Raw genomic sequence first — 27,781 nt, 5'->3', positions numbered from 1 at the left:
AGGAAAGAAGGAATATATGCAGTGCCTATGGGAATATGTCTCTGTATTGTAGAAACTTGTGCTCAGTCTCTATCCTCATATCAGGAGGCTGGGGTACCTGGCCAATGATGTCTCCAATTCTGAGTTGGATACCAGGTGCCAAACAAAGTGCCTTATATTGAAGGCTTTGAGAATAGGTACCTGGGATGGGAGGTGGACAGGTGTAATTCTTTTTTATTTTCTTTTTTATTTTTTTGAAATAAGATCTTGCTCTATCGCCTGGGCTGTAGCACAGTGGCATGATCATGGCTCACTGAAGCCTCAACCTGCCAGGCTTAAGCGATCCTCCACCTCAGCCTTCTGAGAAGCTGGGACCACAGGTGGGCACCACCACACCTGGTTAATTTTTTAAGAGAGCGTGTAATTCTTAGTTGGCTAACACTCCTTTGTTCTTCAGGTCTCAGATGTCATCTTTGCAGAAGATCTTCCCTGATGTCTTCTGATTTCCTATGAGAAACAGTTCCTCTCCTTTGTAATCTCAGAGTCCCCTCTGCTTTCTTCTATCCTGGCCATTATCACAGTGCATTCAAATTGTCCATTTACTCACTTGTCTCCTACCAAATCAGACCTGGAATTCTCAAAGGCAGATGCTGTGTGTTGGTCACCTTTGTATTCTCAAGGCACAATATTACAAGTTCAATAACTATCTGTTGAGTGTAGAAGACAGCTGCAATTCTGAATGCCCACATCTGAACCTCTTCTCTATGTTGGGAGACTCCTTATGGGTCTTGGTGAAAGATAGAAAGCTAATACAGAAGCAGAAAGCGCAAGATGCTCGTTTTCCTAAGCATGTACCCACCAATTAGTTGCATCCAACCAAAACTTTGAAGCAGAAACTGGTGACCATCGAGAATCCATTCTTATGGTGGTTTCCAGGGAGCAGTGGCAACATGCAGGGCCCAGAGAAGGCAGTGGTAATGGTCAAGGCAGCAACCTTTCCAGTCTCGTTTGGTCGTGTGATTTGGGTTGTGGACTTGGTACTCACTGCCTTGCCTCTCTGGTTCCAGCCTGTTTTCCAAGGCTTCCCTGTGATTCTGTGAAATCTTCAGTGCCCTTTGAGTATATTTTTCTGCTGAAATCCATTAGAGTCCATTTCTGTTGCCTACTACTTATAGCATTGTTATAGGATGAATTGGGTCCACCCCTACTTCAAAATTTGTATGTTGAAGCCTGAAGCCCCAGTACCTCCAAAGGCACTTTGGAGAAAGTGCCTTTGAAGGGGTGATTAAGTTAAAAAGAGGCTTTTAGGGTGGGTCCTAATCCAATCTGACTGGTGTTCTTAAGAGGAAATCTGGACACAGGAGGAGATGCTATGGGGTACACATGCACAGAGGGATGACCATATGAAGAAGGATGGAGAGGAAGGTCACCTGCAAGCCAAGGAGAGAGGCCTCAGAAGAAACCAAAGCTGCCAACACCTTGATCTTGGACTTCCATCCTCTAGAACTGTGAGGAAATTAATTTATGTTGTTGAAACCACAGTCTATGGTATTTTGTTATGGCAGCCCTAGAAAACTAATACAAACCCTGACAACATTTAATGATTGATTCAATGGATGAATAAATTATTTCCTAGTCAGCCACAAAGGAAATAATTTGGATTATTTGGAATAATATTATAATATGCAAATAGGCTTTGGAATAAGATTATAATATGCAAATAGGGCAAGACAAGAAGGAAGAGTCAAGGTGTGAAGCCAAGCAGGACCCTAGGAAAAAGTGGACTTGGAGGTGTAAAGCAGAAGGTAAGACTGGAAGCCTAGGGGAATTCCTTAACACCAACGAAAGTATGTATATGGGCCCCAAGACTGTGAGTCTTGGAATGAATACATAGGCTATAACAGAGAGATCCAGGACTTCAGCAGCAGAGATCTGGATTCAAAATCTCACCCCATCACTTATTCAATGCATAAGTGGGCAAATTAGCCTTTCTGGACCTCCATATTCTAATCCGTAAAGCAAAAATGAAAAATAATACCTCTTTCATGTAGTTGTTAGGATTAAATTAAGTAAGAAAGATGCCTAACATCTAATAAGTGTTGAAATCCTTACTTTTCCCTTGGGCGGTGGGAAGAGCGAGGAAGTGGAAACCTAGTGAGGAGGAGGCTTAAGAACTTCTTGGGCCAATGCACAATGTTCAAAGAGTGTGATGAGCACAGACATGCTCTGGATACATTGTCTAGGTGACAGAAGCCAGAGTCTAGGCAGTAAGTTATACTAATAAGAGTCTGGGACGGTGCAGTGGCTCACGCCAGTAATCTCAGCACTTTGGGAGGCCAAGACAGGAGGAATACTTGAGTCCATGAGTCTGAGACCAGCCTGGCAACATAGCAAGACCCATCTCTATTATTTTTAAAAAATAAAGAATGGAAAAAGAGTCTGATGTAGGGAAACATTGTGGTTCTCGGTTATCTGTCTGCTCACAGCCATATGCTAGCCGGTTACATAAGGAGCAGGATCCATCCCCACTCCCTACCTGGGTTAGGATTAGTAAGACTTACACAGGCTGATGACCATGGGCAGGTGTATTAAGCGGGAGAATTTCAGCTAAAGACCAGTTGTGCAAACTGAACAGGGGTCACACCTGGTCTATCCCAAACCAATCTCATTGATGGCCCTGCCTGCTATTATAGATGAAGCTGTCTGCCCCCATGTTGGCCAGGACTGGCTAAAAAACTAGGCAGAGCTGAGCCTTTGGTTCAAGGGTAGAGCAGTAATAATGGTTAAAACTTACTAGCTATTACTATATGCCAGGATTTCATATACCTTCTCTCCCCACCTCATCATAACCCTTGGAGGTGAGAACTGTTACTTCCCCCCGCAATTTTTTTTTTTTTAGAAAAGGAAATTGAGTTCCAGAGAGGTTAAGAAACTTGTCCATGAGCTGAGATCCAGCCACTGCACTCCAGCCTGGGCGACAGAGCGAGACTCCATCTCAAAAAAAAGAAACGTCCAGAGCCATGTAGTTAATCAGTGGTAGGGCTAAAAGTTTGATAAATCCCAAAGTTTGCCAGTGGAAGAAAATAAGAGGTTTTAATTGTTGACAACATAAATAAATTTCTAGGAAGGAATTTTCTAATATCATATAAGATTCCTTACAAGCACAGCATACCTCCTAGCATCTCAACATGGGGCCCAGCTTCAGACCTTTGATACTTCTACCAGAAACCCATATAACAGAGGGCAGCACTATGGAATATTTTCCACAGGAAACATCTGCCCAAATATTTCAGAGGCTGCAAAGTGTCCCAAGAGGGAGGGGGGAAAGCTGAGACCAATCACAAGGATGGTGATAAGTCCAGGTACCAGGTGGACTGAAACGGAGAGAAAACGCAGGCTTCCTGCTTTCCGCTCCCTCTGGAAGCATGCTCTGGTAAAATAAACTCTTTCCAAGACTCGGGTTCCCAGGTTAGTGATCTGGTTTTCTTCTCGTAGGAAGTGAGCTGTCTCTCAATCAGGAGGTGGGGGAGGGGAAAATGATTGCCAATTACTCCAAATAAGTAAGCAGGAAGATTCAGACATTTCATGTCTTTACAATTAAGAGACCTCCACTTTATTCTCAGAGTCAGTCATGGCCTGGCCACAGAATAGACATTCTTTATTTGAGTGTTTATAGGAGAATCAATTTTAAAAGTTTTTTTAGGCTGGGCACGGTGGCTCATGCCTGTAATCCCAGCGCTTTGGGAGGCTGAGGTGGGCAGATCACCGGAGGTCAGGAGTTGGAGACCAGCCTAGTCAACATGGTGAAATCCTGTCTCTACTAAAAATACAAAAATTAGCCAGGCGTGGTAGCACAGGCCTGTAATCCCAGCTACTTGGGAGGCTGAGGCAGGAGAATCACTTGAACCGGGAGGCAGAGTTGCAGTGAGCTGAGATCGCGCCATTGCACTCCAGCCTGGGTGACAGAGGGAAACTCTTACCTCAAAAAAAAAAAAAAGAAAGAAAAAGAAAAAGAAAATTGCACCAGGAAGCAATAAAACAATATATATTTTTTTGAATGAATGTCTTTGAGTGGAAATAGAGTCTGTAGTCGTCCTGAATGTACTGTTCAGACTCATTGTTCCTTATATTTCAACTTCACATGTGGTTAATGAGAACTGCTCCCCCATGTATGAGGCATTGAGGAGCCAAGGGTATGAATCTATCCTGATCCTTGGCCTTCAAGGGCTTCCAGTCTGGGGATAAAATAGAGTGGTACTCACAGATGCTACAAGGGAGTGAATAAAAGGATGGGGAGTGAGAAGGTCTAAGGAGTGAGCACACAACACCAAGTTAGAGGTTTTTTTTTTTTTTTTTTTGAGATGGAGTCTTCCTTTGTTGCCCAAGCTGGAGTGTAGTGGTGCTACCTCAGCCCACTGCAACCTCAGCCTCCTGGGTTCAAGCAATTCTCCTGCGTCACCCCCCTGAATACCTGGGACTACAGGCGCCCGCCACCACACCTCGCTAATTTTTTGGATTTTTAGTAGAAACGGGGTTTCACTGTGTTAGTCAGGATGGTCTTGATCTCTTGACCTTGTGATCTGCCCGCCTCGTCCTCCCAAAGTGCTGGGATTACAGGCGTGAGCCACCACGCCCGGCCATTAGGGGGTCCCAAATTGGAATTTGGGCTCCCTGAGTGGGAATAAGTGGGAAGCTCTTTAGTCTTCTCCCAAAAGAGGTGGAGGAAAAAAAATCCTCTTTATCTGAAGATAAAGGGGAATTGTCTTTATCTTTTCTCCTGTTTTTTTCTTTTCCGGTTTTTTTTTTTTTTTTTTTTTTTTGAGACAGGGTCTCACTCTGTTGCCCAGGGTGGAATGCAATGTCATGATCTTAGTTCACTGCAGCCTCAAACTCCCGGGCTTAAGCAGTCCTTCCACCTCAGCCTCCCAAGTAGCTGGGACCACAGACGTGCGCCACCATGCTAATTTTTGCTTTTTTTTTTTGGTATAGACAGTGTTTTGCCATGTTGCCTAGGCTGGTCGCAAACTCCTGGGCTCAAGCCATCCACCTGCCTCGGCCTCCTGAAGTGCTGGGATTACAGGTCTGAGCCACCGTGCCTGGCCAAGGGGAACTGTCTTTTACTTGTTCTTCTCTTCCGCCACTGCTATGCAACCCATCTGTCCACTCATTCAGCCAGCACTAACTATGTGCCAAGTACTGTGATAGGCATATATAGCATTTTCTCATTCAGCCTTCACAACAATCCTGTGAGGTTAGAACTATCACTCCACTTGACCCTTGGGAAACTGAAGTCAAAGAAGGTGAAGTAATTTACTCAAAGTCACAAGCTAGTATGGGGTTCGACTGAGATTTTCCCTTTGTTTTTTGTTCCCGAAAGCCTGGGCACTCTCCACAATAGGAAAAGCCATGAGAGTTCTTAGAGACTAGGATTCTTGCCTTTGAGCAACTCCTTCTTCAGTGGAGGAGAAAGACACGGAAATAGTTTGTTCATTTATTCAGTTTTTCAACAATATTTATTTATTTATTTACTTATTTAGACAGGGTCTTTCTCTGTCACCCAGGCTGGAGTGCAGTGGCATATTCACAGCTCACTGAAGCCTCGAACTCCTGGGCCCAAGCAATCCCTCTGCCTCAGCCTCCTCAGCAGCTTGGACTATAGCTGGGCACCACCACACCTGGCTAAGTTTTAAAATTTTTTGTAGAGATGGGGTCTTGCTATGTTGCCCAGGCTGGTCTCAAACTCCTGGCCTCAAGTGATTCTCCCCGTTTGGCCTCTCAAAGTGCTGGGATTCCAGGTGTGAGCCACTGCATCCAGCTTCAATAATATTTATTAGGTGCCCACTATTCACTAGTTGCTGTTGCAAAGCAGAATTGGACATAGTTCTCTGTCTTCAAGAACTTCTAGTCTTTAGAAGGCAGATGTAAACGAATTATTACAACCCAGATAAATGATAATATAATGTAATAAATCCTCTCTAAGAAAAGACATTGTAAGGCTTCAGGGAACAGGAGAGGACAGAAGTCTCCCTGGGACATGGCACCCATGTGGAACCATGGGGAATGACCCCACAAAGAAGGCTTATGTTTCAGTGGAGACTTAAAGAATGTGTAAAAATTTGCCATGAGAAGCTTCTTTTGCTTGTCCAAATGCACCACGCTGTCTTGTCTTTACACGTGTTGTTCCTCTCTCTAGACCAGTTCCCTCTTCCCCTTTCCTGACCTGAGTAAAACCACACATCTTTCTAGTATCAGCTGGAGTGGCACTTCCTCCTGGAAGCCTTCTTTCACATGCCCTTTCCCCATTCTACATGCAGATTACAGACTTAATGTCATGGCTTTCCATGGAACTGTGTGTGTATGCAAAAGTTGGAGGAGGATAGAGTTTTTGTTCATCATATGAAAAGAAATAAGAATTTCAGTGTGGTTGAAGCATAGGGTACATGGCTCACAATAAATATTTGTGGAATAAATGAATGAATGGATGAATTCTTGAAAGTACTGTAATTTTGAGGCAGGAGAATAGGGCCTGGAGGCAGGGAACCTAAGGCAGATTCATGCTGACTTCCTAGAACCAAATCAAAAGGAAAACCCCAACTTTCCACACCTAAGTAACAAAAGGACTGGAGGCTAATCCCTTTGCAAACCACCCCCACCCCCGCCCCACCTTTTTTTCTGTGTGGCAGTTGGAAAACTGAAAGTATTTCTGCAACCAATCAGACGTTTGCATAGGAGCGTAACTTTGTAGCTTCACTTCAGCCTCTGGTTGGTTGCTTTGTGCAACCAGTCAGACTAATTTCGGGCCAAGTATTTGCATAGAAGTGTTAATTTTGTAACTTCACTTCAGCCTCTAACTGGTTGCTTTTCACAACCAATCAGACTGATTGTGGGCCACTAATTTATTTACATAGGGTGTACACCAAGTAACCAAAGGGAAACCTCTAGAGGGTAGTTAAATCCCAGAAAATTCTGTAAAGGCACTTTTGAGCCCCTGTGCTTGGGCCTGCTCCCACCCCTTGGAGTGTACGTTTTCAATAAATCTCTGCTTTTGTTGTTTCATTCTTTCCTTGCTTTGTTTGTGCATTTTGTCCAATTCTTTGTTCAAGACACCAAGAACCTGGATACCTTCAACTGGTAACATTTTCACCCAGGAAAGTAGGCTTCAAGCAGATTATTAAATCTCTCCTAAACCCATATCACATGTCATTTGAACTGCCTCTATCACGTTCCTCTTGTCTCTACCTGGCTGCCTCCTAGTCATTGTTCAAAATATCCCCTTGTCCTGGAATCCTTTTCTGACAGCCTTCCGTTCTTCCTATAGTTTGGGTCGAGTGCTTACTGATCTGTTGTGCCTTTTGGGGATCAGTGAGGTCAGGCAGAGAGGCTCTGGGGTTCTGGTGCTGCTGCTCTATAGATCAAAGCCCACCAATCCCAAATTTCAGATGCCAAGTTGGAGAGAACCTTCAAGGTTATCCTTTCTCCCGTGGGAAACTGTCCTCCTGGCCTCCGGGCTCTTGTTTGTTACTGCAGCACCTACTCCATGGAGAACTTTGCTGGGGAGAGCAGCAGGGTGACCACAATAGAGTCCAGCTTGGATCTCTCCACCAGTGGGGACCTCAACTTCAACTTTTCCAAAATCAAAATAGTGGAAAGAGCTTAGACAAACCTGGGTTTGATTCTGAACTTTACTTGTTTTCTGGACTTTTGGCAAGTTATTTTAACTCTCTAAACCTTGGTTTCTTCCATGAGAGCCAAGAGATTTTGGAATAGGGAAGTGCAGGGATCTGATGCCTGTTTTTTTTTTTTTTGAGGCGGAGTCTCGCTCTGTCGCCCAGACTGGAGTGCAGTGGCGCAATCTCGGCTCACTGCAAGCTCCGCCTCCCGGGTTCACGCCATTCTCCTGCCTCAGCCTCCCGAGTAGCTGGGACTACAGGCGCCCGCCACCTCGCCCGGCTAGTTTTTTGTATTTTTAGTAGAGACGGGGTTTCACCATGTTAGCCAGGATGGTCTCGATCTCCTGACCTCGTGATCCGCCCGTCTCGGCCTCCCAAAGTGCTGGGATTACAGGCTTGAGCCACCGCGCCCGGCCTTGATGCCTGTTTTAAAACAATCCTTCTTGCAACTGTAGGGGGAGGGGACCGGCGGGAAGGGATGGGCTGGAGAGGAGGAACCAGAGGCTGCTGAATAGAAGTGTTTCCAATTACCATCAGGCTGGCCTCAGCAGCACACTCTCCACTGTGACCCCAGAGCCAACCTCATGCTGTTGCCTAGCAACTCACCTGCATCACCCAGAGATCTGAAGCTGGGGCCCCACCGAGGATGGGGAAATGACCAGTTAATTACAAAGGCTCAGGGGAATCATACATCAGTTCATTCCTCAAATTCTCACTGGGCTCCCACCAAGTACCAGGCACCATGCTAGATACCGAGGACTTAGAAATGAATAAAACCCTATCTCATTCCTCAAAGAACTCACAGTGTAGCAGGATGGACAGATTTCTTCATTCATCCAAGAAATATGTATTGAGTGCCCATCGACAGTACAATGGTTAAACAAATTGTAGCATATTTGCACAATTTAATAGCATACATATGGCAAGAGAATGAACAATCTACAATTACACGCAAAAATATGGAATATTGATGAGTGAAACATATGATAAGTGAAAGAAGCCAAATAGAAAAGAGTACATTCTATATGATTCTATTTAGATAAAATAAAAAACAGGCCAAACTAATCTATGTTTTCAGAAATCAGGACTGGGGTCTTAGGAAGCAGTGACTGGAAGTAGTATGAGGAAGCCTTCTGGAGTCCTGGAAATATTCTGTTTATAATTCTGGGGGCAGGCCAGGCATAGTGGTTCACACCTGTAATCCCAGCACTTTGGGAGGCCAAGGCGGGTGGATTTGCTGGAGCCCAGGAGTTCGAGACCAGCCGGGGCAACATGGCAAAACCCTGTCTCTACAAAATATACAAAAATTAGCCGGGTGTGGTGGCAAGCACCTGTAGTCCCAGCAGCTGTGGAGTTGGGAGGCTGAGGCGGGAGGATCACTTGAACCCGGGAGACTGAGGATGCAGTGAGACATGATCACACCACTGCACCACAGCCTGGCGTCAAAGCAAGATCCTGTCCCCAGCCGCTCCCAAAAAAAAAAAAATCTGAATGCATGTTATATGGTGTGTTCACTTTGCAAAGTTTATCAAGGCTACATGCTTGTAATATCTTAACTTTGCTGTATACATATTATATATCAATAAGAAATTTTTAAAAAAATATTTGTGAATACCTATCATGTGCCAAATTCTGCATATTAGGTAAACAGAAATTGACAATACTGTATGATAAATACAGAGGGGTGTGGGGGCACAAAGAAAGGACTTCTCATTGGGGCCAGGCATGGTGGCTCACACCTGTAATCCCAGCACTTTGGGAGGTCGAGGCGGGCAGATCACCTGAGGTCAGGAGTTCAAGACCAGCCTGGCCAACATGGTGAAACCCTGTCTCTACTAAAAATACAAAAAAAAAAAAAAAAAAAAATTAACCAGGCGTGGTGGCATGTGCCTGTCAGTCCTAGTTACTTGGGGAGGCTGAGGCAGAAGAATCGCTTGAACCCGAGAGGTGGAGGTTGCAATGAGCCGAGATCGTGCCACTGCACTCCAGCCAGGGTAACAAAGGGACACTATCTCAAAGAAAGAAAAAAAAAGTGTTCCAGGAGTCCAGGTAAGAGAAGCCAAGGCCCAAAGGAGGGTAGAGGCCAAAGAGAAGAGGAAGGGATTTTTAGAAATCCATTTCAGAACTTACCTGCTTTCCTTTTATACATAATAATAGAAAAATTCCATGAGAAACATGGCTTATATTATTTTATTTTTCAGCTTCAGGTACAGAGAATTGAGGTAAACATATTTCTTAATTCATAGCACACTGTATCCTTTGGCCTCAAAGGCCTCTTTCTTTTTTTATTTACCCTCCTCCCACTTTTTTTGTTTTGTTTTGTTTTTTGTTTTTTATGAGTTGGAATTTCGCTCTTGTTGCCCAGGCTGGAGTGCAATGGCACTATCTCTGCTCACCACAACCTCCGCCTCCCAGGTTCAAGTGATTCTCCTGCCTCAGCCTCCCGAGTAGCTGGGATTACAGGCATGTGCCACTATGCCTGGCTAATTTTGTATTTTTAGTAGAGACGGGGTTTCTCCATGTTGGTCAGACTGGTCTCGAACTCCCAACCTTAGGTGATCCGCCCGCCTCAGCCTCCCAAAGTGCTGGGATTACAGGTGTGAGCCACCATGTCTGGCCCTCCACCTTTTGTTTATTTTTTTAGAGATGAGTTCTTGCTCTATCATCCAGACTGGAGTATACTGGCCATCATAACTCACTGCAGCCTTGAACTCCCAGGCTCAAGTGATCCTCCTGCCTCAGCCTCCCAAGTAGCTGGGACTACAGGCATGTGACAGCAACCTGGCTCAATTTTTTTAATGTTTTGTATAGACAGGGTCTCACTATGTTACCCAGGCTGGTCTCAAACTCCTGGCCTCAAGTGATCCTCCTGCCTTGGCCTCCCAAAGCACTAGGATTATAGGCATGAGCCACTGCACTGGGCCCAACTTATTGCCTTTCATTCCCTTTCCTCTCCCTATTCCTACAGACAACTCTTCTTTTTTTTTTTTTTTTTTTTTGAGACGGAGTCTTGCTCTGTCGCCCAGGCTGGAGTGCAGTGGCCGGATCCCAGCTCACTGCAAGCTCCGCCCCCCCCCCCCCCCCCCCGGGTTCACGCCATTCTCCTGCCTCCGCCTCCCGAGTAGCTGGGACTACAGGCGCTCGCCACCTCGCCCGGCTAGTTTTTTTGTATTTTTTAGTAGAGACGGGGTTTCACCGTGTTAGCCAGGATGGTCTTGATCTCCTGACCTCGTGATCCGCCCGTCTCGGCCTCCCAAAGTGCTGGGATTACAGGCTTGAGCCACCGCGCCCGGCCAGACAACTCCTCTAATGTGTTTATTGTGTAGCCATTTATGTTGTTCTTGCAAAATATGCATTTTCATTCTGTGTGCACATATTTTACATTTATATAAATGGTACCCAGTTATATATATCATTCTGTATTTTACTTTTGCATACCACACTACGTTTTTTCAATCCATCCCTGCTGCTATGTGTATCTTTAGTTTGTTGCTTCTAACTGCTCCCAGGACTACAGAATTGAATTGACAATACAATGCTACTATTATATTTGACAATCCAAAGTGCTCTACCACTGAGTGGGGAGATTTCAGCTGTAACCTCTCTCTCTCTTGGGTTTGAACTTAGGCAAGTCCCTTCCCCTGTTTGGGTCTCAGCTTCCCCATCTGTAAAATCAGAGGTGTCTTCTACCTCTAACCTTCCATGCAACCTCCCTTATTTTACATACAGGAAAATCTGGTCCAGAGAGTGGGAGTGACTTGATCAAGGTCACGCAACAGTTATCAACAGTTCAATTCAATTTAGCCCACATTTATTGAGTGCCAGGCATGGTGCTAAGTGCTTTAGATACTTAAATAACTAAGGCCTGCTGAGTCCCTCCCCACTAGGGCCTCTAAACAGAGCTGTGTTAATTTTCCAAGAGCAGGTGCAGAGATAGCTTGTGGGCACTGGTCAAATGCAGTAAAGATATTAATAGGATGTAGCCTTAGATAGAATCTAAGACAGCACCTCCACCACTCTAATCAGGCCCTAAAATATTCCTGGCCTCAAGAAAATAAGTTGGGTACACTGCTTCCTATTTGTAAAAGCTTATTTATTGCCATAGCGCTTACCAATAATAACTGATCTAATATAGTAAGATAAATCATGCTTGTCTATCTGCGTGCATAATATTGCACAGCAGTAACTACGGCATGAACACAATTTTATATTCTACTTGTTACAAATGTTTGTTGTTGGGCAATATTAATGGCTACTGTTGATTATTTACTCTATGCTGGACATCAAGTACTTTACATATGATAGCTCATCTAATCTTCATTACAATACCATGAGGTAGAAGGTACTATTATCATCCCCATTTTAAAGATAACAAAACACAAGCACAGTTATATTATTTGTCCTAGGTCAGTGAATTTCAAGCATTTTGAATGAAACCCACAGGAGAAGTGTAGTTTACATTGCATCCTGGATTACACGTGTGTGTTTCACAATACTACACTAACCCTTCCCATATAGGACATTCTCTGACTTTTCTATTCAATTTCTTTCCATGCTAGTCGAAGCTGCTAAGTTGATTCTATGACTTACTAATGGGTTGCAACTCACAGTTTGAAAAACAATGCCCTAGATGATATACATACCACAATCATAACAAAATTACACAAAAATTAAAATCGTAATACTCTTTAACGTGAACTTTCACGTTCTGAGCATCCGGCCTGTACAAGTTCCCATGCTGCAGGTTAGTGACAGGTTTGAATCAAACATGGTCCTGCACTCAAAGAGCTACAAATTCTTCAAGGTAACATACAGGTAGATAGGCAATGACATCACGACAGTGATTATCAATCCTGACTGCACCTTAAAATCAGCTGGGGTATTTTTAAAATGCATAGTGCTGGGACCCTATCCCCAGACTTCCTGATTCAGTTGGTCTAGGGTGGAGCCTGGACATTAAGTGTTTTTAAAAAGTTCCCCAGGTGATTCTAAGGTGCAGCCAGTATTGTGGATCATTGCAATACAGCATGGTAAGTGCTACGTTACATGAAAGCACAAATTGGGCTCGATGGCTGGTGCCTGTAATCTAATCTCAGTTACTCGGGAGGCTGAGACAGGCCAGGAGTTCAAGACCAGCCTGGACAACATAGTGAGACCACCCCTCTCCCAACCTCTGAAAATACAGAAAAAAAATTAGCTGGGTGTAGTGGCCCATTCCTGTGGTCCCAGCTACTTGGGAAGCTATAGCAGGAAGATTGCTTGAGCCCAGGAGTTGATGGCAGCAGTAAGCTATGATAACACAACTGCACTACAGCCTAGGTGACAGAGTGAAACACAGTCTCTAAAAAATAAAAAAATAAGAAAAGGAAAGCATAGAATCAGGGCAACTAACTACCTAAATAAAGGTGTTGAGAAAAGCCTCAGAGAAAAGCTGTTTTCTGAGTTGGGTTTGTGTGGACACCTTCTGTCTGACTCTTTGGATCCACTGTCCACCCCCACTGTCTGCTTGGTACACTGAACCTGTACAGCTGACATGAATGGGCTCCTTTGCTCCCTGGCTTCTACTCAGGTACCAGCCAACATCCCTGAAGGAGATTGGTGAGAAAGAGATTAATTAACTCCCTAGCTCCTTCCCTGCAAGTTTACCTTGGGCTGGCTGTGATTCTCCTTTGAAAGTAACAGCCTCTAGGAGGCTGAGCCACGAAAATCACTTGAACCCAGGAGGCGGAGTTGCAGTGAGCTGAGATCGCGCCACTGCACTCCAGCCTGGGTGACGAAGGCTCTGTCCAAAAAAAAAGAGAACTGCCCCTTGCAAGATGGCTTGGTATATAGGACTCTTTTTCTAGCTTCCATAATCTCTCCTCCCTTTGCCCATTCATTCAGGTCAAGGGATGTTAACAGTTCAGATAGGTTCCTGAACTATCCCTGTCTTCTCCTACACCCCACCCACACAATGGAAATTTGTCCCTGTGTAAATGAGCCTTCCTCAAATTCCCCTAATCTGAGTGTGTCATCTGTTTCCTATTGAGGCCCTGATTGATAAAACCAGGAAGCCCTGTAGGAACTTGCTGTAAGCTCAAGGACGGGAAAACAATATAGACAGGAGGAGCAGATGAGGAATGGCAAAGAGGCACGGAAATATGATTTTGTCTGTTTAATTCCCTTTATTGGTTGAAGGATAAATTGCTAAATCCCATGTTCAGGTCTCAGTCCTAATTTTCCTAGATTTATCAATAGCATTTTACCAGTTAATCACTCTCTTCATTCGGGAACAAATTCGTTACTTGGCCTCCATGACATCACATGCTTTTGGGTTTTTTTGGTCCTTCCTGTGGCTCCTCTTCTTCAGTGTCTTTTTCTGGCTCCCTCCTGTCTTCATCTCCTTGGTGCTGAATGCCAGAGTCCCAAGGGCTGTCCTTGGTTCTCTTTTCTCTCTATTACAACTCACCATCATCATCTAGTACCATGCTTTAAATACTCTGTGTGCTGTCCACTCCCAAATTTATTTATTTATTTATTTATTTATTTTTGAGACACAGTCTCACTCTGTCACCCAGGCTGGAGTGCAATAGCACGATCTCAGCTCACTGCAACCTCCCCCTCCCAGGCTCAAGTGATTCTCCTGCCTCAGCCTCCAGAGTAGGTGGGATTACAGGTGCCTGCCACCATGCCCAGCTAATTTTTGTATTTTTAGTAGAGATGGGGTTTTGCCATGTTGGCCAGGCTGGTCTCGAACTCCTGACCTCAGATGTTCCACCTGCCTCAGCCTCCCAAAGTGCTGGGATTAGAGGTGTGAGCCACCGTGCCCGGCCCACTCCCATAATTATATCTTGCCTTAGATCTCTTCCAATTCCTGACTCATATATCCAACCTAGATAGAGATAGGAAGGGTGTCTAGAACCAGTACTAGAGATAGGAAGGGTGTCTGGAACCAGTTCCTAGAGTCAATTGTTATGTTTCCAGGACTTTGCCAGCCTCTTGCTAGCCACAGCCATTCCTAAAAATTGTTATATTTTTAAAATTAAAGAAATTATGTTAAAAAGAAAGGTAATATTCAAAACTCATCACTTTCTAATTGTTTTACTCTATTTTATGATTTTCTGTGCTCTCAAGTTTATTGATGTCTATTCTATCTGTATTGTGGAAATACTACCTAATGCTGTGCTATTCTCACATCTCTTCTTAACTCCACGTTTAGTAACATCATGTTGGAAGCTCAAAATCAACCCAGGTGGGAGTATTACACCACACATTAGCAAATGTTACCTATCAGGGGTTGATTTATTGTTTTGTTTATTGCCTAGACTTAAGAAAGTAATGGAAAAAATGTTAATAATACAGATTAAATCGAGAGTATATTGTGTCTATAGCCATTACTTTGTGAATAACACAAAAATTAGTGTAAATATTCTTCTGGTATTGAAAACTACTCTCAGATTCTACAAAGAAAGCCCTCATGTTATTGACTTTATCCTTGTTCTGGCATATATCTCCATTGTTTCACTTTCATCTTACTATTAATGGAAATAAAAATATCAACCAACATTAATCTTGGAATTACACATGTTCAGCAACTGCAACCATTAGTTGGCTATAGATATAAGAGTTTGGTAAACATCAATTAAAATATTCTGTGGGAATAAATTGGCCATATGGAATTTACAATAAGAAGTACTATATATTTTATTATTTGTGAATTGTGTGCTATGCATCATTTATATCAGTAAATCTTATAATAAACTTATTATACACACACACACACACACACACGCACCTTCTTCTCCTGGGAAGTCAATTTGTAAATGTTTACCACTGCTAATAGGCAACTCAAACTTAACATGTCCAAAACTGAACTCTTGATTTTCCCTCCCGAACCAGTTCCCCCCACGAGCATCTTCATCGCAATTAATGGCAACTCCATCCTTCCAACTGCTCTGGCCAAAAACCTTAAAGTCATCTGTGACTCTTGTCTTTCTCTCATTCCCTGTATTCCACCTATCATGAAATCCTTTTGCCTCTACTTTCTTTCTTTCTTTTTAACATTTATTGTATTTTTAACATTTTTTCCATTACTTTCTTAAGTCTAGGCAATAAACAAAACAATAAATCAACCCCTGATAGGTAACATTTGCTAATGTGTGGTGTAATACTCCCACCCTGGTTGATTTTGAGCTTCCAACATGATGTTGCCCAGGCTGGAGAACAGTGGCGATCTCAGCTCACTGCAACCTCCACCTCCCAGGTTCAAGTGATTCTCCTGCCTCAGCCTCTTGAATAGCTGGGATTAGAGGCACGTGCCACCATGACCAGCTTCTTTTTGTATTTTTAGTAGAGATAGGGTTTTGCCATGTTGGCCTCAAACTCCTGACCTCAGGTGATCCTCTTGCCTTGTCCTCCCAAAGTGCTGGGATTACAGGCATGAGTCACTGCACCCTACCTTTATTTTTATTTTTAGTGACAGAGTTTCACTCTATCCCCCAGGCTGGAGTGCAGTGAAGTAATCATGCTCACTGCAGCCTCAAATTCCTAGGCTCAAGCGATTCTCCTGCCTCAGCCTCCCAAGTAGCTAGGACTGCAGGTACACACCACCGTGCCTGGTTACCTTTTATTTTTATTTTTATTTTTTGTAGAAACAGGGTCTCACTATGTTGCCTAGGCTGGTCTTGAACTCCTAGCATCAAGAGATTCTTGTTGGGATTACGGGCATGAACCACCCCACCCAGCCTCTACTTTCAAAATATATTCAGAATCTACTTCTCCCCACCTCCACTGCCCACATGTCCCCTTATGAGGATTACTGCAATAGCCTCCTGACTACTTTCCTCATTTCAGTACTGCATTCAGAATGATTCTGTTAAAACATAAATTAGAAATGTCCATTCCCTGTTTAAAACCCTTAAGTGGCTTCCCATCACACTCAGAGTCAAAGCCACAGTCTTCACAATGGCTTGTAAGATGCTACAGTAGCTGTGTACCCTGTCCTTACCTCTCTGATGTCATCTTCTGTTACTCTTCCCCTTGCTCACTCTGCTCCAGCCACACTAGACTCTTTGCTGTTCAGCAAACACATCGTGCCTGCTCCTGCCTCCAGGCCCTTGTACTTGCTGCTTCCTATACCTAGACTGCTCTTCTGCTTTGCTCTCTAACATTCTTTAGGTCTTTGCCCATATACCATTTTCTCAGTGAGGCTTCCTGATCATTCAAATTAAAGTTACAATCCCTCCTTACTCTAGTACCATACTACTCTACCCTCTCCCCTGCTTAATGCCATGTAAAGCACTACATGTTGGCTGGGCGCGGTGGCTCACGTCTGTAATCCCAGCACTTTGGGAGGCCAAAGTGGAAGGATCATTTAAGGCCAGGAGTTTGAGACCAGCCTAGCCAATATGGTGAAACCCAGTCTCTACTAAAAATACCAAAAAAATTTAGCTGGGCATGGTGGTGGGCGCCTGTAATCCCAGGTACTCAGGATGCGGAGGCACAGAATCACTTGAACCCGGGAGGCAGAGGTTGCAGTGAGCCGAGACTGTACCACTGCACTTCAGCCTGAGCGACAAAAAGTAAAGTACTATAGGTTTTGTATTATTAGTTTTACTTTTTATTCTTTCTCTCTCCCAAAAGGCAAGTAAGAAGGAAGAAGCTTCCCCTGTACAGAGACAGAGGTGGGGGTGCTCCAAAGCCGAGAGAGGAAACCCTGAGTACAGCAGAAACCAGCCAGTTACATGAGGAGGCTGGAGGAGGTGGTGTCTGATTTGCATAGGGCTCAGGGTATTGGTTTGACTAATTCATTCCTTTTTATGGCTGACTAGTATTCCATCGTATATAGTATGCCACATTTTCTTTATCCACTCGTTGATTGATGGGTATTTCAGTTGGTTCCAAATTTTTGCAATTACAAATTGTGTTGCTATAAACATGCATGAGCAAGTATCTTTTTCACATATGAGCTGGGTTTTGAAGCATAAATAGGAAAGGAGAAAAGTGCCCAGGAAAGAAAGTTACAGCTGAGAAATATTTAACTTTTTCTTCCCCTGCTTGGTAGAAATGCCCATCTATCCGGAATTTTTTTTTTTTTTTGAGATGGAGTTTCACTCTTGTTGCCCAGGTTGGAGTGCAATGGTGCGATCTTGGCTCACCGCAACCTCCGCCTTCTGGGTTCAAGCGATTCTCCTGCCTCAGCCTCCTGAGTAGCTGGAATTACAGGCATGCGCCACCACTCCGGCTAATTTTGTATACACATGTGAGCCACCACGGCCGGCCCATCTATCTGGATTTTAACAGGAAATAGCTTGGCCAAACTTGCAACACTCCAAGTTATATGAAATAGAATTTGAGAACTCCTGGTTACTGGATACTCGAGAAGGGGCTGAGTGAAAGGGACAGGTGGCAGGAAGAGAGCCCATTGGTTCCACAGGGCAGAGCAAGAAGAAGAGACCATTTAATAGCTGTAGGACCCATCACAGGCTTAAGGCTCCCACAAGAGATGGGGAAGAAGGAGCAGGACGGGCAGGGGCACCTTATCTATGCTTGGCCCTTGCCTGAAGCGCCCTTTCCCCTGCTCTCCACCTCTCCTGATAATGTTGCCTTCTCCTGAAGAGTGAGGCCACCTTGGTGGTGCAGAAAAATCCCATGGTCTACATCTGAAGGCCTGGGTTCAAGTCCTAGTAACTATATGATCTTGCGGCCAGCTTCAAAACCTTTGCTTGCCACACTAAGGCCCTTCTCTATCCTGATGACCCTTCCAATTGCATCTGCCCCACACCCCTTCTCACCTCAAACAGCAAAGCACTTCTCTCAGACTCTGTGCCATCATAGATACTGCTCTTTCAGTCTGACATTGTTGCCCTGACCCTCCTAGAGAATTCCCATTCCTCTTTCAAGATATAACTCCAGTGTCACCTCACACCTCCAGAAGGCCTTGCCTGGCTGCTCAGGCTAGGTAGCAACTGCCTCTGGGCCTCTAAGAGGTAGCCCTGGAGCTACGTCGACTCTAACATCTGGACCACATCTGCTCTTGCCCTTTCCTATCCACTCCACAGAACAGCCAGAAGGATTTTTTGTTTTTGTTTTTATGAGATAGTGTCTGTGTCACCCAGGTTGGAGTGCAGTGGTATGATCATAGCTCACTGCAACCTTGAACTCCTGGGCTCAAGCAGTCCTCCTGCCTTAGCCTCCTGAATAGCTAGAACCACAGGCACATGCTACTGCACGAGGCTAACTGTTAATTTTTTTTTTTTTTTTTAAACAGAGTCTTGCTCTGTCACCCAGGATGGAGTGCAGTGGCACTATCTCTGCTCACTGCAATCTCCGCCTCCCGGGTTCAAGCGATTCTCCTGCCTCAGCCTTCCAAGTAGCTGGGACTACAGGCGTGTGCCACCACACCTGGCTAATTTTTTTTATTTTCAGTAGAGATGGGGTTTCACTGTGTTAGCCAGGATGGTCTCGATCTTATGACCTGGTGATCTGCCTGCCTAGGCCTCCCAAAGTGCTGGGATTACAGGCGTGAGCCACCGCACCCGGCCTAATTTTTAAATTTTTTTAAGAGACAGTTCTTGCTATGTTGCCCAGGCTGGTCATGAATGCCTGCCTCAAGCAATCCTCCAGCCGTGGCTTCCCAAAGCATTGGGATTACAGGTGTGAGCCACTGGGCCCTGTCGAAAGAGATCTTTCTATGACATAAGACTCACAGTGATACATCCCTGCTGAAAAGAACCTTCATTTCTTGGTTTAAAGACCATAGCCCTTACTGTGGCCTACTAGGCTCTGTGTGATCTCACTCGTGCCTGCCTCTCCACCTTCCCCCTCATCTTTTGTCCTCTCTGTTCCAATCAAAGGAGCCTTCTCTGTTACTCAATGCACCATGTTCCTTTCCCCGCAGGACCTTTGCACTTGTACCTTGCTTCATCCTGGCCAATTTCTACTCATTCTTCAGAGCTCAGCTCAAATCTCCCTTTTTCCGAAAGCCCTCCTTGGCCCTCCAAGCTAGTTTAGGTGGTACTCACAATAGTAATTTTAGAGCTATTTATAAATTATTTAATTCCTGTGTCTCCCTGGATAGAGATCATGCCCCTCCTGTTCATCACTGCCTAAGAGGCACCTAAAGCAAAATTTGGCATAGAAAATGTGCTCAGGAAGTTTTTGTTGAATGACCACAGGAGTGCTTAGCCCTTACCACATTACATGAAATCTGCAGTTTACCTGGTTTCTCTCACACCAGCCTGTGAGTTTCTGGAAAAAACTCACAGCCTGTAAGTACAGGATCCAGCCCCATGCTTGACATTTCATGGGCTCAGCAGGGGTTTTCTGAGCAGGGGAGACATTGTGATGTGCTGACTAGCTCCCCCATCACTGAGGACTTAGGACAGACACCAGCTGCCTAACCAGCTGTTAGCACAAAGCCTTTAATGTCAGCTTCTCCACAGACAGGGCCATCTTGGCCCTTGTTGCATCCCTTGCCAGGTGGCCCCACATCCAAGGACTGATAAAGGCAGGGTGACCTGACCATCTTAGCTCATCTGATGGGCTACTCTAGCTCCAGAGTCCCTGTCAAGTCAGCTAAGACTGTCTTGGGGCCTGCACGGAGCTCACTACTTTCCCCCTCTGCCACTCCCATTCCCTCCCATCCTTCCCACGGGTTGATCCCAAGGGTGCTCCCTCATAAACATCCTGCACTCCAATCTCCATCTCAGAATCTGCTTCCAGGAACCTAACCTGCAACAGGCCCTCGGTCCTCTCTTCTCCTTCTCCCAGCCATCACTTTCAGGGAACATGCATTCATTCACCTGAAGTTTGCAGGCACCATTCAACTGTTAAAGTGTTTCGCATCCGTTTTTCTATTACTTCCATCCTATACTGACTAGGTGTATCAAGAAGGGGGGTTATCTCCACTTAACATGTGGAGAAACTGAGGTCGGAGTTGGCGTGTGACCAGGCCAGCCTAAGGCTGCTGCACGAATGAGAAGCTGAACTCTCAGATTTTTGCCTCCCTTTCCCTGCCAAGTCGCTGCATCCTGGGACAAGAGGGAGCCTAGAACTCCGGTCTAAGGGGACAGAATCCTGAAACCCTGGCTCTGGGGTCCGGGGCAGAGGGGAGCTGCCTCAGGACAGACGGGGAAACTGAGGTCCAGAGCCAGACATCCACCGCCTGAGGAGGAGAACCAGAACAGGGCGCGTCCTGCCTTGCGGGTCGAGCGGCGCCAGAGCCGTCTCCTCCCGCCCCCCGCGCCGGATCCCCCCGCCCCGTCTTTGCCCTCACGATGCCGCCACCTCGGGAACAAGCCATGGTGGCGGCGGCGGCGTGGCTGCTCCTGTGGGCTGCGGCCTGCGCGCAGCGGGAGCAGGACTTCTACGACTTCAAGGCGGTCAACATCCGGGGCAAACTGGTGTCGCTGGAGAAGTACCGCGGCTCGGTGAGTGCGCAGGGTCTGGCGGCGCCGCAGGGCCCGGCCTCGCCCTGGCGGGGCCTACTGGGGGCGCCCCGCAGCCCGGGCCCCCGCGCGGTGTGGCTCCGAGGGCGCCCCAGCCGCACGACCGCCAAACCCCGGCCCCCGCCCCACTCGGCAGTGACCCCCGGCGCGGCGCCCCCATCCCGCGTCCGGCCTGGCCCGGCCCGCGGCTACGTGGCACGGCCCTGGCGCGGAGGAACCCGAAGCGCTCGCAGTCGGCGCCCACTTTGCTACCGGCAGCTTTGGGCAGCGGGGTCCAGACCTTCGCCGAGAGGCCGGGCACCACTGCCCAGCCTTTGCCATTCACGGGTGGAAAAAGTAAACGTAGCATCGTGCGGCCTTTCCCTCTCCCCTCCCCACTTTCCGCATCTGAAACGGGGAGTGGCTGATTCGGAGTCCACTGAAGAACACTGTGGAGATGAATGTGCAGGGCAGAGAGTGTTATTTCAGATGCACGGAGACCTCACACGGATCATCCTTGGGAGAGGGCACAAAGACCCAGAGAGGACAGGCATTCGCACAAGGTCACACTACACTAGAAAGACGGGGTCTGGAAGAGAACCCCACAGCCACATCTGGGGTCCTCTCTAGGCCAAGTCCTTAGATGGCAGCTCAGGGGCACAGTTAAGAGTCATCCAGGCTAATTGCCCCCTCCTTACCAAGAGGGAACCTAAGCTCAGAGAAGACTTCGGAGAGGAAGGGTATCTGGGTTGAGTCTTTGAACACGAGTGGATTTTAGCAAGACTAAGAAGCAAACAGGAAGAAGGGTGGGGAGTGGTGGGGCCAGGAGTTCCAGCTGTTGTGCTTCAAAGAGTCTAAAGCTGGAGGCTAAGAGTAGTGGAAGATGAGGCTGAAAGGATTGGCAAGGGACCAGGCGGGACCTTGAACACTACATTGAGAGGCCTGGATGTCACATGTGCAATGAAGAACTCCCAGAGTGGACCTCTTCAGGATGGACCCGGGGACTCGTGTGTGAAATGGCTGGGGAGTTGAAATCTAATGAACAGGTGGGCCAGCGTCCGGTTTTGGATGAACCACACAAAAATGGATGTCAACATTTTTCTCCTGGGAGCAACACCATCTTTAGTGAAGACCAGTACTCTATAAGCCTTGCAATTTTCGATTATGCTGGGAGTCTTGGGGGCAGTAATCCCTGTCCTGACTGTCCCCCAGAGTGTCGTGAGTTTCAAATGAGATGATGGCGTGGATGTGGATGCACTTAGTAAACTGTGGAGTGCTCTGCACCTGTGTTTGGTGGATCCCAGCAGTAACTTCATTTAGAACTCTGGACAAAGAACCAAGAACAGGGCCCATTCCAATTCAGGCCTCCTGTTCTCTCTAGGGCAGCTCACCAGAGAGCCCCAGGTTTAGCGTCTGACCAGCTCTGCTACTTATTCATTCGTTGTTCATTATTGAACACCTACTGTATACTAACTAGACACTAGGTCAGCCCCCAGGGATACAGTGGTGAACAAAACAGATACGTTTCCGCTAAATGGAGCTTACATGGGGTGAGGAGAAGAAAGAGACAATAAACAAGGAACTGAGAAATACCCAAGGTAATTCCTAGTAGTAGTAAGTGCTAAGACCAAAATAGAAGAAGGTCACACAACTAGTAAGAGAATTAGAATTTGAACCCAGACAGTCCAGCTCCAGAGTCTATGCTCTTAGTTGCCAAGTTCAGCAGTAAACCAGTAATCCAGAAAAGCTGTAATTGGTGCTGAGTTAACCCAAGCTAGGCCTGCTGCTTGGGCAATATGCTCATTCCTTCACCTACAAACATTTACTGGCTCCAACTACATGACTGACACTGGGTCCAGCTCTGGTGACATAGCCTTGAGCAAGATTGACATGGTTGATGCCCTCAGGCTAATTGGGACTATAGTCATTTAGACCAGTATGGATGAATGGCTGACCACTTGGGAATGTGTGCGGTTATGTATGTACTGGTAGGCCTGAGTGTAGAGAGAGTGTGTGTGTGTGTGTGTGTTTATGAATGGTTTGTTTACTTCTGTGTACAAATCTGAGTCTGTGTATCTGCTTGTATATGTACATATGTAAATTAATTGTGTACTTGGGTGTGTCTATCTGTGTTTTGGTTTCTAAGGACCAAGCTTTTTGGTTTCAGGGATGGAACTAGAAGCCAGATTTCCCCCTTCCAAAAGAGTGGGTAGACATGCAAGGTGTGAGTTAAAAATAAGCAAGCTTTGGCTGGATGCAGTGGCTCACGCCTGTAATCCCAGCACTTTAGGAGACTGAGGCAGGCAGATCACAAGGTCAGGAGTTCGAGGCTAGCCAACTGGTGAAACCCCGTCTGTAATAAAAAAAAAAATACAAAAATTAGCCAGGCATGGTGGCGTACGCCTGTAATCCCAGCTACTCGGGAGGCTGAGGCTTGAATCCGGGAGGTAGAAGTTGCAGTGAGCCAAGATCACGCCACTGCATTCCAGCCTGGGTGACAGAGCAAGACTCCATCTTAAAGAAAAAAAAAAAAAAAAAAAGCTTTAATGTTCTCGTTGCCCAGGGATCCATCGGGGGAAAAAAAGGAAGAACCCTAGCTGAGGAAGGGAGTTAAGAATCCCAGTTTTCACCATTCCAGGCAGATTATGGTGTATGCTGACCTCAAACTGAGGAGGTTGTTCTAATAGCCAGTGGTCCCAGGCATGGGTCCTTTCTCACCTGGTGGAGATAGGGTACAGGAGGTACAGCTCAGTAGTTCAATCATCTAGCCCAGTGGTTCTCAACTAGGGGTGATTACTCCCTTTAGGGTACAATTGGCAATGCCTGGAGACATTTTTTATTGTCAAGACATTTTTTATTGCATCTAGTGGGTAGAGACCAGGGATGCTGCCAAACATCTGACAATGAAAAACCAGGACATCTCCCTAACAACAAAGAATTATCTGACCCAAATGTCAATTATGGAGGATAGGGCTAGACTGCCTACCACAGGGTAGGGTTTAAAATCCTTTAATAATATATACCTAGAAGCTAAAAACATAGCATTTGAGCCAAAATTCTAATCACAGTATTATAATCAAGTTCCATTAGCCAGATTTATATTTATTGCCTAAAGTCCTTAATAAATTTAGAGATTAGTATAGTGATAAAAGAAAGTGGTAGGCCAGGCATGGTAGTTCATGACTATAATCCTAGCGCTTTGGGAGGCTTAGTTGGTAGGATTGCCTGAGGCCAAGAGTTTTTGAGTCCAGCCTGGACAACATGGTGAGACCTGTCTCTACCAAAAGTAAAAATTAAAAAATTAGCCAGGTGTGATGGCATGTGCCTGTAGTCCTACCTATTTGAGAGGCTGAGGCAGGAGGATCACTTCAGCTCAGAAGTTTGAGACTGCAAACTGTTGGGGGGATGTCCTGTTATGATCATGCCATTGCTCCAGCCAGGGACCTTATCTCAAAAACAAAGCAAAACAAAAAAAAGGGGTATTGGTTCTCTGGAGGTGGCGGGGACAAAAAGGGATTTTTCTCAAGAAAACCTGTGTCTGTCTATGTTCCCATGCAGGCGTTTGTGTTTGTGTGCACACTTACTCATTCAGCTGAAACTTAAGACTTTTTCATATGCCAGGCCCAGAGATGAAGTGGACATAGCTCCTGCCCTCAGTAGGTTCACATTCTAGAAGGGAGACTGACACATATACAGGCAACCACAGTGCAGAGTGGCGAGTGCTAGCTGACTGAGCTAAAAATTGAGCCCAGGTCTGCCTTTTTACCCCCTCTTATCAGCTCTCATTATGTGCTCGCCAGTATGTATGCCTCTGTCTGTGGATGTGCTGCGTGTGTGGGCATGTGTGGTGTTTGCTAACGTATGTTTGTATCATGGCGCATGTGCATACCTATTTATGTATGTTGTATAATTATGTTCACAGATGTTCATGTATGTGTGCACATATCTGTAAGCCCCTGAATGTTTGATTTCATATGTGCCTGTCTGTGTGCATGTGTTTGTATATGTGTGAGAGCACTGGACACACATTTACATATGTGTACACAGTGTTCTTGTATGTGTGAGGCAGTATTAACTGTTGAGGGAGTCACATATGTGGACGTGTCAGGGCATGTACAGGTTCATGCCTCTTCACTGGCTTGTCTGGGCTTTGTTTTGTTTTGTTTCTGTCATACAGGTATCCCTGGTGGTGAATGTGGCCAGTGAGTGCGGATTCACAGACCAGCACTACCGAGCCCTGCAGCAGCTGCAGCGGGACCTGGGTCCCCACCACTTCAACGTGCTCGCCTTCCCCTGCAACCAGTTTGGCCAACAGGAGCCTGACAGCAACAAGGAGATTGAGAGCTTTGCCCGCCGCACCTACAGTGTCTCATTCCCCATGTTTAGCAAGATTGCAGTCACCGGTACTGGTGCCCATCCTGCCTTCAAGTACCTGGCCCGTAAGTCCTGGTCTCTTCATCCCCTCACACCTCCCTGGCTGAGGCCATGGCTCCCTGGGCAGCAGAAGCCACTGGCTGGCTGGGTGACCTGAGGCCCTTCCCCTTCCTGATCCTCTCAGGTGGACTAATGCTTTGTTCCAGCACTAATCTTTGAGGAGAGTGGAGGCAGGTACAAGCTGAGGGTTATTCCTGCCTAAGAATATCTCCATACCTGCTGCCAGATATTAAAACATATCTGGGATCCTGTTTTCACATTCAGGGGCTCCTAGAAGGAGACATTTAAGTCAGTGTGAATTAGATAAGTTTACGGACATATGATGGAGAAACCAAGGCATAGACAGGGGATGCCACCTGCCTGGAGAAAGCTGACCAAGATGGCAGACAGGCATCTCCACCCTGAGTCAGCGGTGGAGTGTGTAGGCCATGGAGGGAGACCTTCTGAGCTAAAATACCAGATCTTAATATTTGAGAACTAGATCCCTTCTCCAGCTGCAGAAGCCTCAGAGCTGCAGAATGGGGTCATGGGCTAAGGTTGTCGTTCTGACCCCGTTTCTTCTCTCAGGCCTTCTCCTTTGGAGGCCCCATTTTTGCCTTTTCTCACTCCGTGCTTCTGGTGGCCTTTGTATCCCTTGCCACCACCCCACCCTGCAACCCATTCACCTGGAGGAGTAAATGAGAAGCAACAGTGCAGCAAACAAAAGGTTCCTTACTGAGGCAGGTTTGCGTTTTGCTCTGTGACTCAGTCCTAATGTTTATTTTTTTCTTTGTGTTCTTTTATTAGTTCCTTCCCAGTTTGCACAGTTATAGATCAAACCCGGCCTTGCTTTTAGAAGCACCTGGGGAGCTCTTAAAAATGCACAAGGCTAAGACCTACTGAAGCAGAGCCCAAGAATCTTTATTTTAAGCACTCCCCTGCTCCCCAGTGATTCTGATGAAACCAGTCCATGGACTAACATTTGGAAACCATTAAAACTGAATTAGAAAATAGGGTGTAGATTATTCGGTAGTTCGAAGTCATTAATAAAGGAGGATTTGATACCACTTTATCAAGCATGTCACAGAATCCTACAGCAGTCGTTCTCAACCTTGGCCCAACTTTGGAACCTCCCAGGGGGCTTTTGAAAAATGCTGATCGCTAAGCCTCATCCACAGAGATTCTGGTTGGAGTGGTCTGGGGTGTGGAGTGGGCATCAGGATTAGCTGCCACCCGGGAAAGATGGACACCAAGAGTGAAATCCCAGGAGAGGGTACGCAGGGTAGCATACTTTGCTCTCCTTCTTCCTTTTTCTCTAGAGACTTCTGGGAAGGAGCCCACCTGGAACTTCTGGAAGTACCTTGTAGCCCCAGATGGAAAGGTGGTAGGGGCTTGGGACCCAACTGTGTCAGTGGAGGAGGTCAGACCCCAGATTACAGCGCTCGTGAGGAAGCTCATCCTACGGAAGCGAGAAGACTTATAACCACTGCGTCTCCTCCACCACCTCATCCTGCCCACCTGTGTGGGGCTGACCAATGCAAACTCAAATGGTGCTTCAAAGGAAGAGACCCACTGGCTCTCCTTCCTTCACTCTTATGCCACCGGTCCCATCATTCCTGTGGGGGAAAAATTCTAGTATTTTGATTATTTGAATCTTACAGCAACAAATAGGAATTCCTGGCCAATGAGAGTTCTTGACCAGTGAATCACCAGCTGATAAGAACATTTTGCCAACGAAAATGTGTGGCAAATAGAAGTATATCAAGCAATAATCTCCCACCCAAGGCCTCTGTAAACTGGGACCAATTATTACCTCATAGGGCTGTTGTGAGGGTTAGGATGAAATACCTGTGAAAGTGCCTAGGCAATGCCAGCCAAATAGGAGGCATTCAATAAACAGTGTTTGCATATAAACCAAAAAATAACTTGTTATCAATAAAAACTTGCATCCAACATGAATTTCCAGCCAATGATAATCCAGGCCAAAGGTTTAGTTGTTGTTATTTCCTGTGCATTATTTTCTTCATTACAAAAGAAATGCAAGTTCTTTGTAAAAATCCAAACAATACCTCATGATATAAAATAAAAATGAAAATATCCTCCTCATTTCCCATCGTCTCACTCCCTAGAGGTAAACAGTGTTAGCAGTTTGGTACAAAGGCTGCCAGGCCTTTGGTTTTTGTTTTTTTTTTAATTAAGCCAATTATTGCCCAATAAGAATTCACTTAGTGACCGGGCGTGGTGGCTCACGCCTGTCAACCCAGCACGTTGGGAGGCTGAGGTGGACGGATCACCTGAGGTCAGGAGTTTGAG

General features: G+C 45.9%; 1 protein-coding gene across 1 annotated transcript; it reads left to right on the top strand.

The window, feature by feature from the left end:
* Window positions 1-20,735: 20,735 nt before the first annotated feature.
* On the top strand, window positions 20,736-27,574 carry GPX7 (glutathione peroxidase 7). The gene is made up of 3 exons (XM_033226353.1): window positions 20,736-21,058; window positions 25,233-25,494; window positions 26,788-27,574. The coding sequence occupies exons 1-3, from the start codon at window positions 20,906-20,908 to the stop codon at window positions 26,949-26,951; spliced, it is 579 nt and encodes a 192-aa protein (XP_033082244.1). The 5' UTR covers window positions 20,736-20,905; the 3' UTR covers window positions 26,952-27,574.
* The last annotated feature ends 207 nt before the right edge of the window (window positions 27,575-27,781 follow it).

The sequence above is a fragment of the Trachypithecus francoisi genome, unplaced genomic scaffold (assembly GCF_009764315.1).
Source record: "Trachypithecus francoisi isolate TF-2019V2 unplaced genomic scaffold, Tfra_2.0 Lachesis_group12, whole genome shotgun sequence".
Taxonomy (NCBI): domain Eukaryota; kingdom Metazoa; phylum Chordata; class Mammalia; order Primates; family Cercopithecidae; genus Trachypithecus; species Trachypithecus francoisi.
The sequence above is the reverse complement of the archived record's forward strand: the minus strand, read 5'-3'. Positions and strand labels throughout refer to the sequence as shown.

Coding starts and splice junctions, on each gene's coding strand:
- GPX7 (XM_033226353.1), top strand. CDS start 20,906: ATGCCGCCACCTCGGGAACAAGCCATGGTGGCGGCGGCGGCGTGGCTG. Junction 21,059..25,232: donor TGGAGAAGTACCGCGGCTCG/GTGAGTGCGCAG, acceptor TCTGTCATACAG/GTATCCCTGGTGGTGAATGT. Junction 25,495..26,787: donor TGCCTTCAAGTACCTGGCCC/GTAAGTCCTGGT, acceptor CTTTTTCTCTAG/AGACTTCTGGGAAGGAGCCC.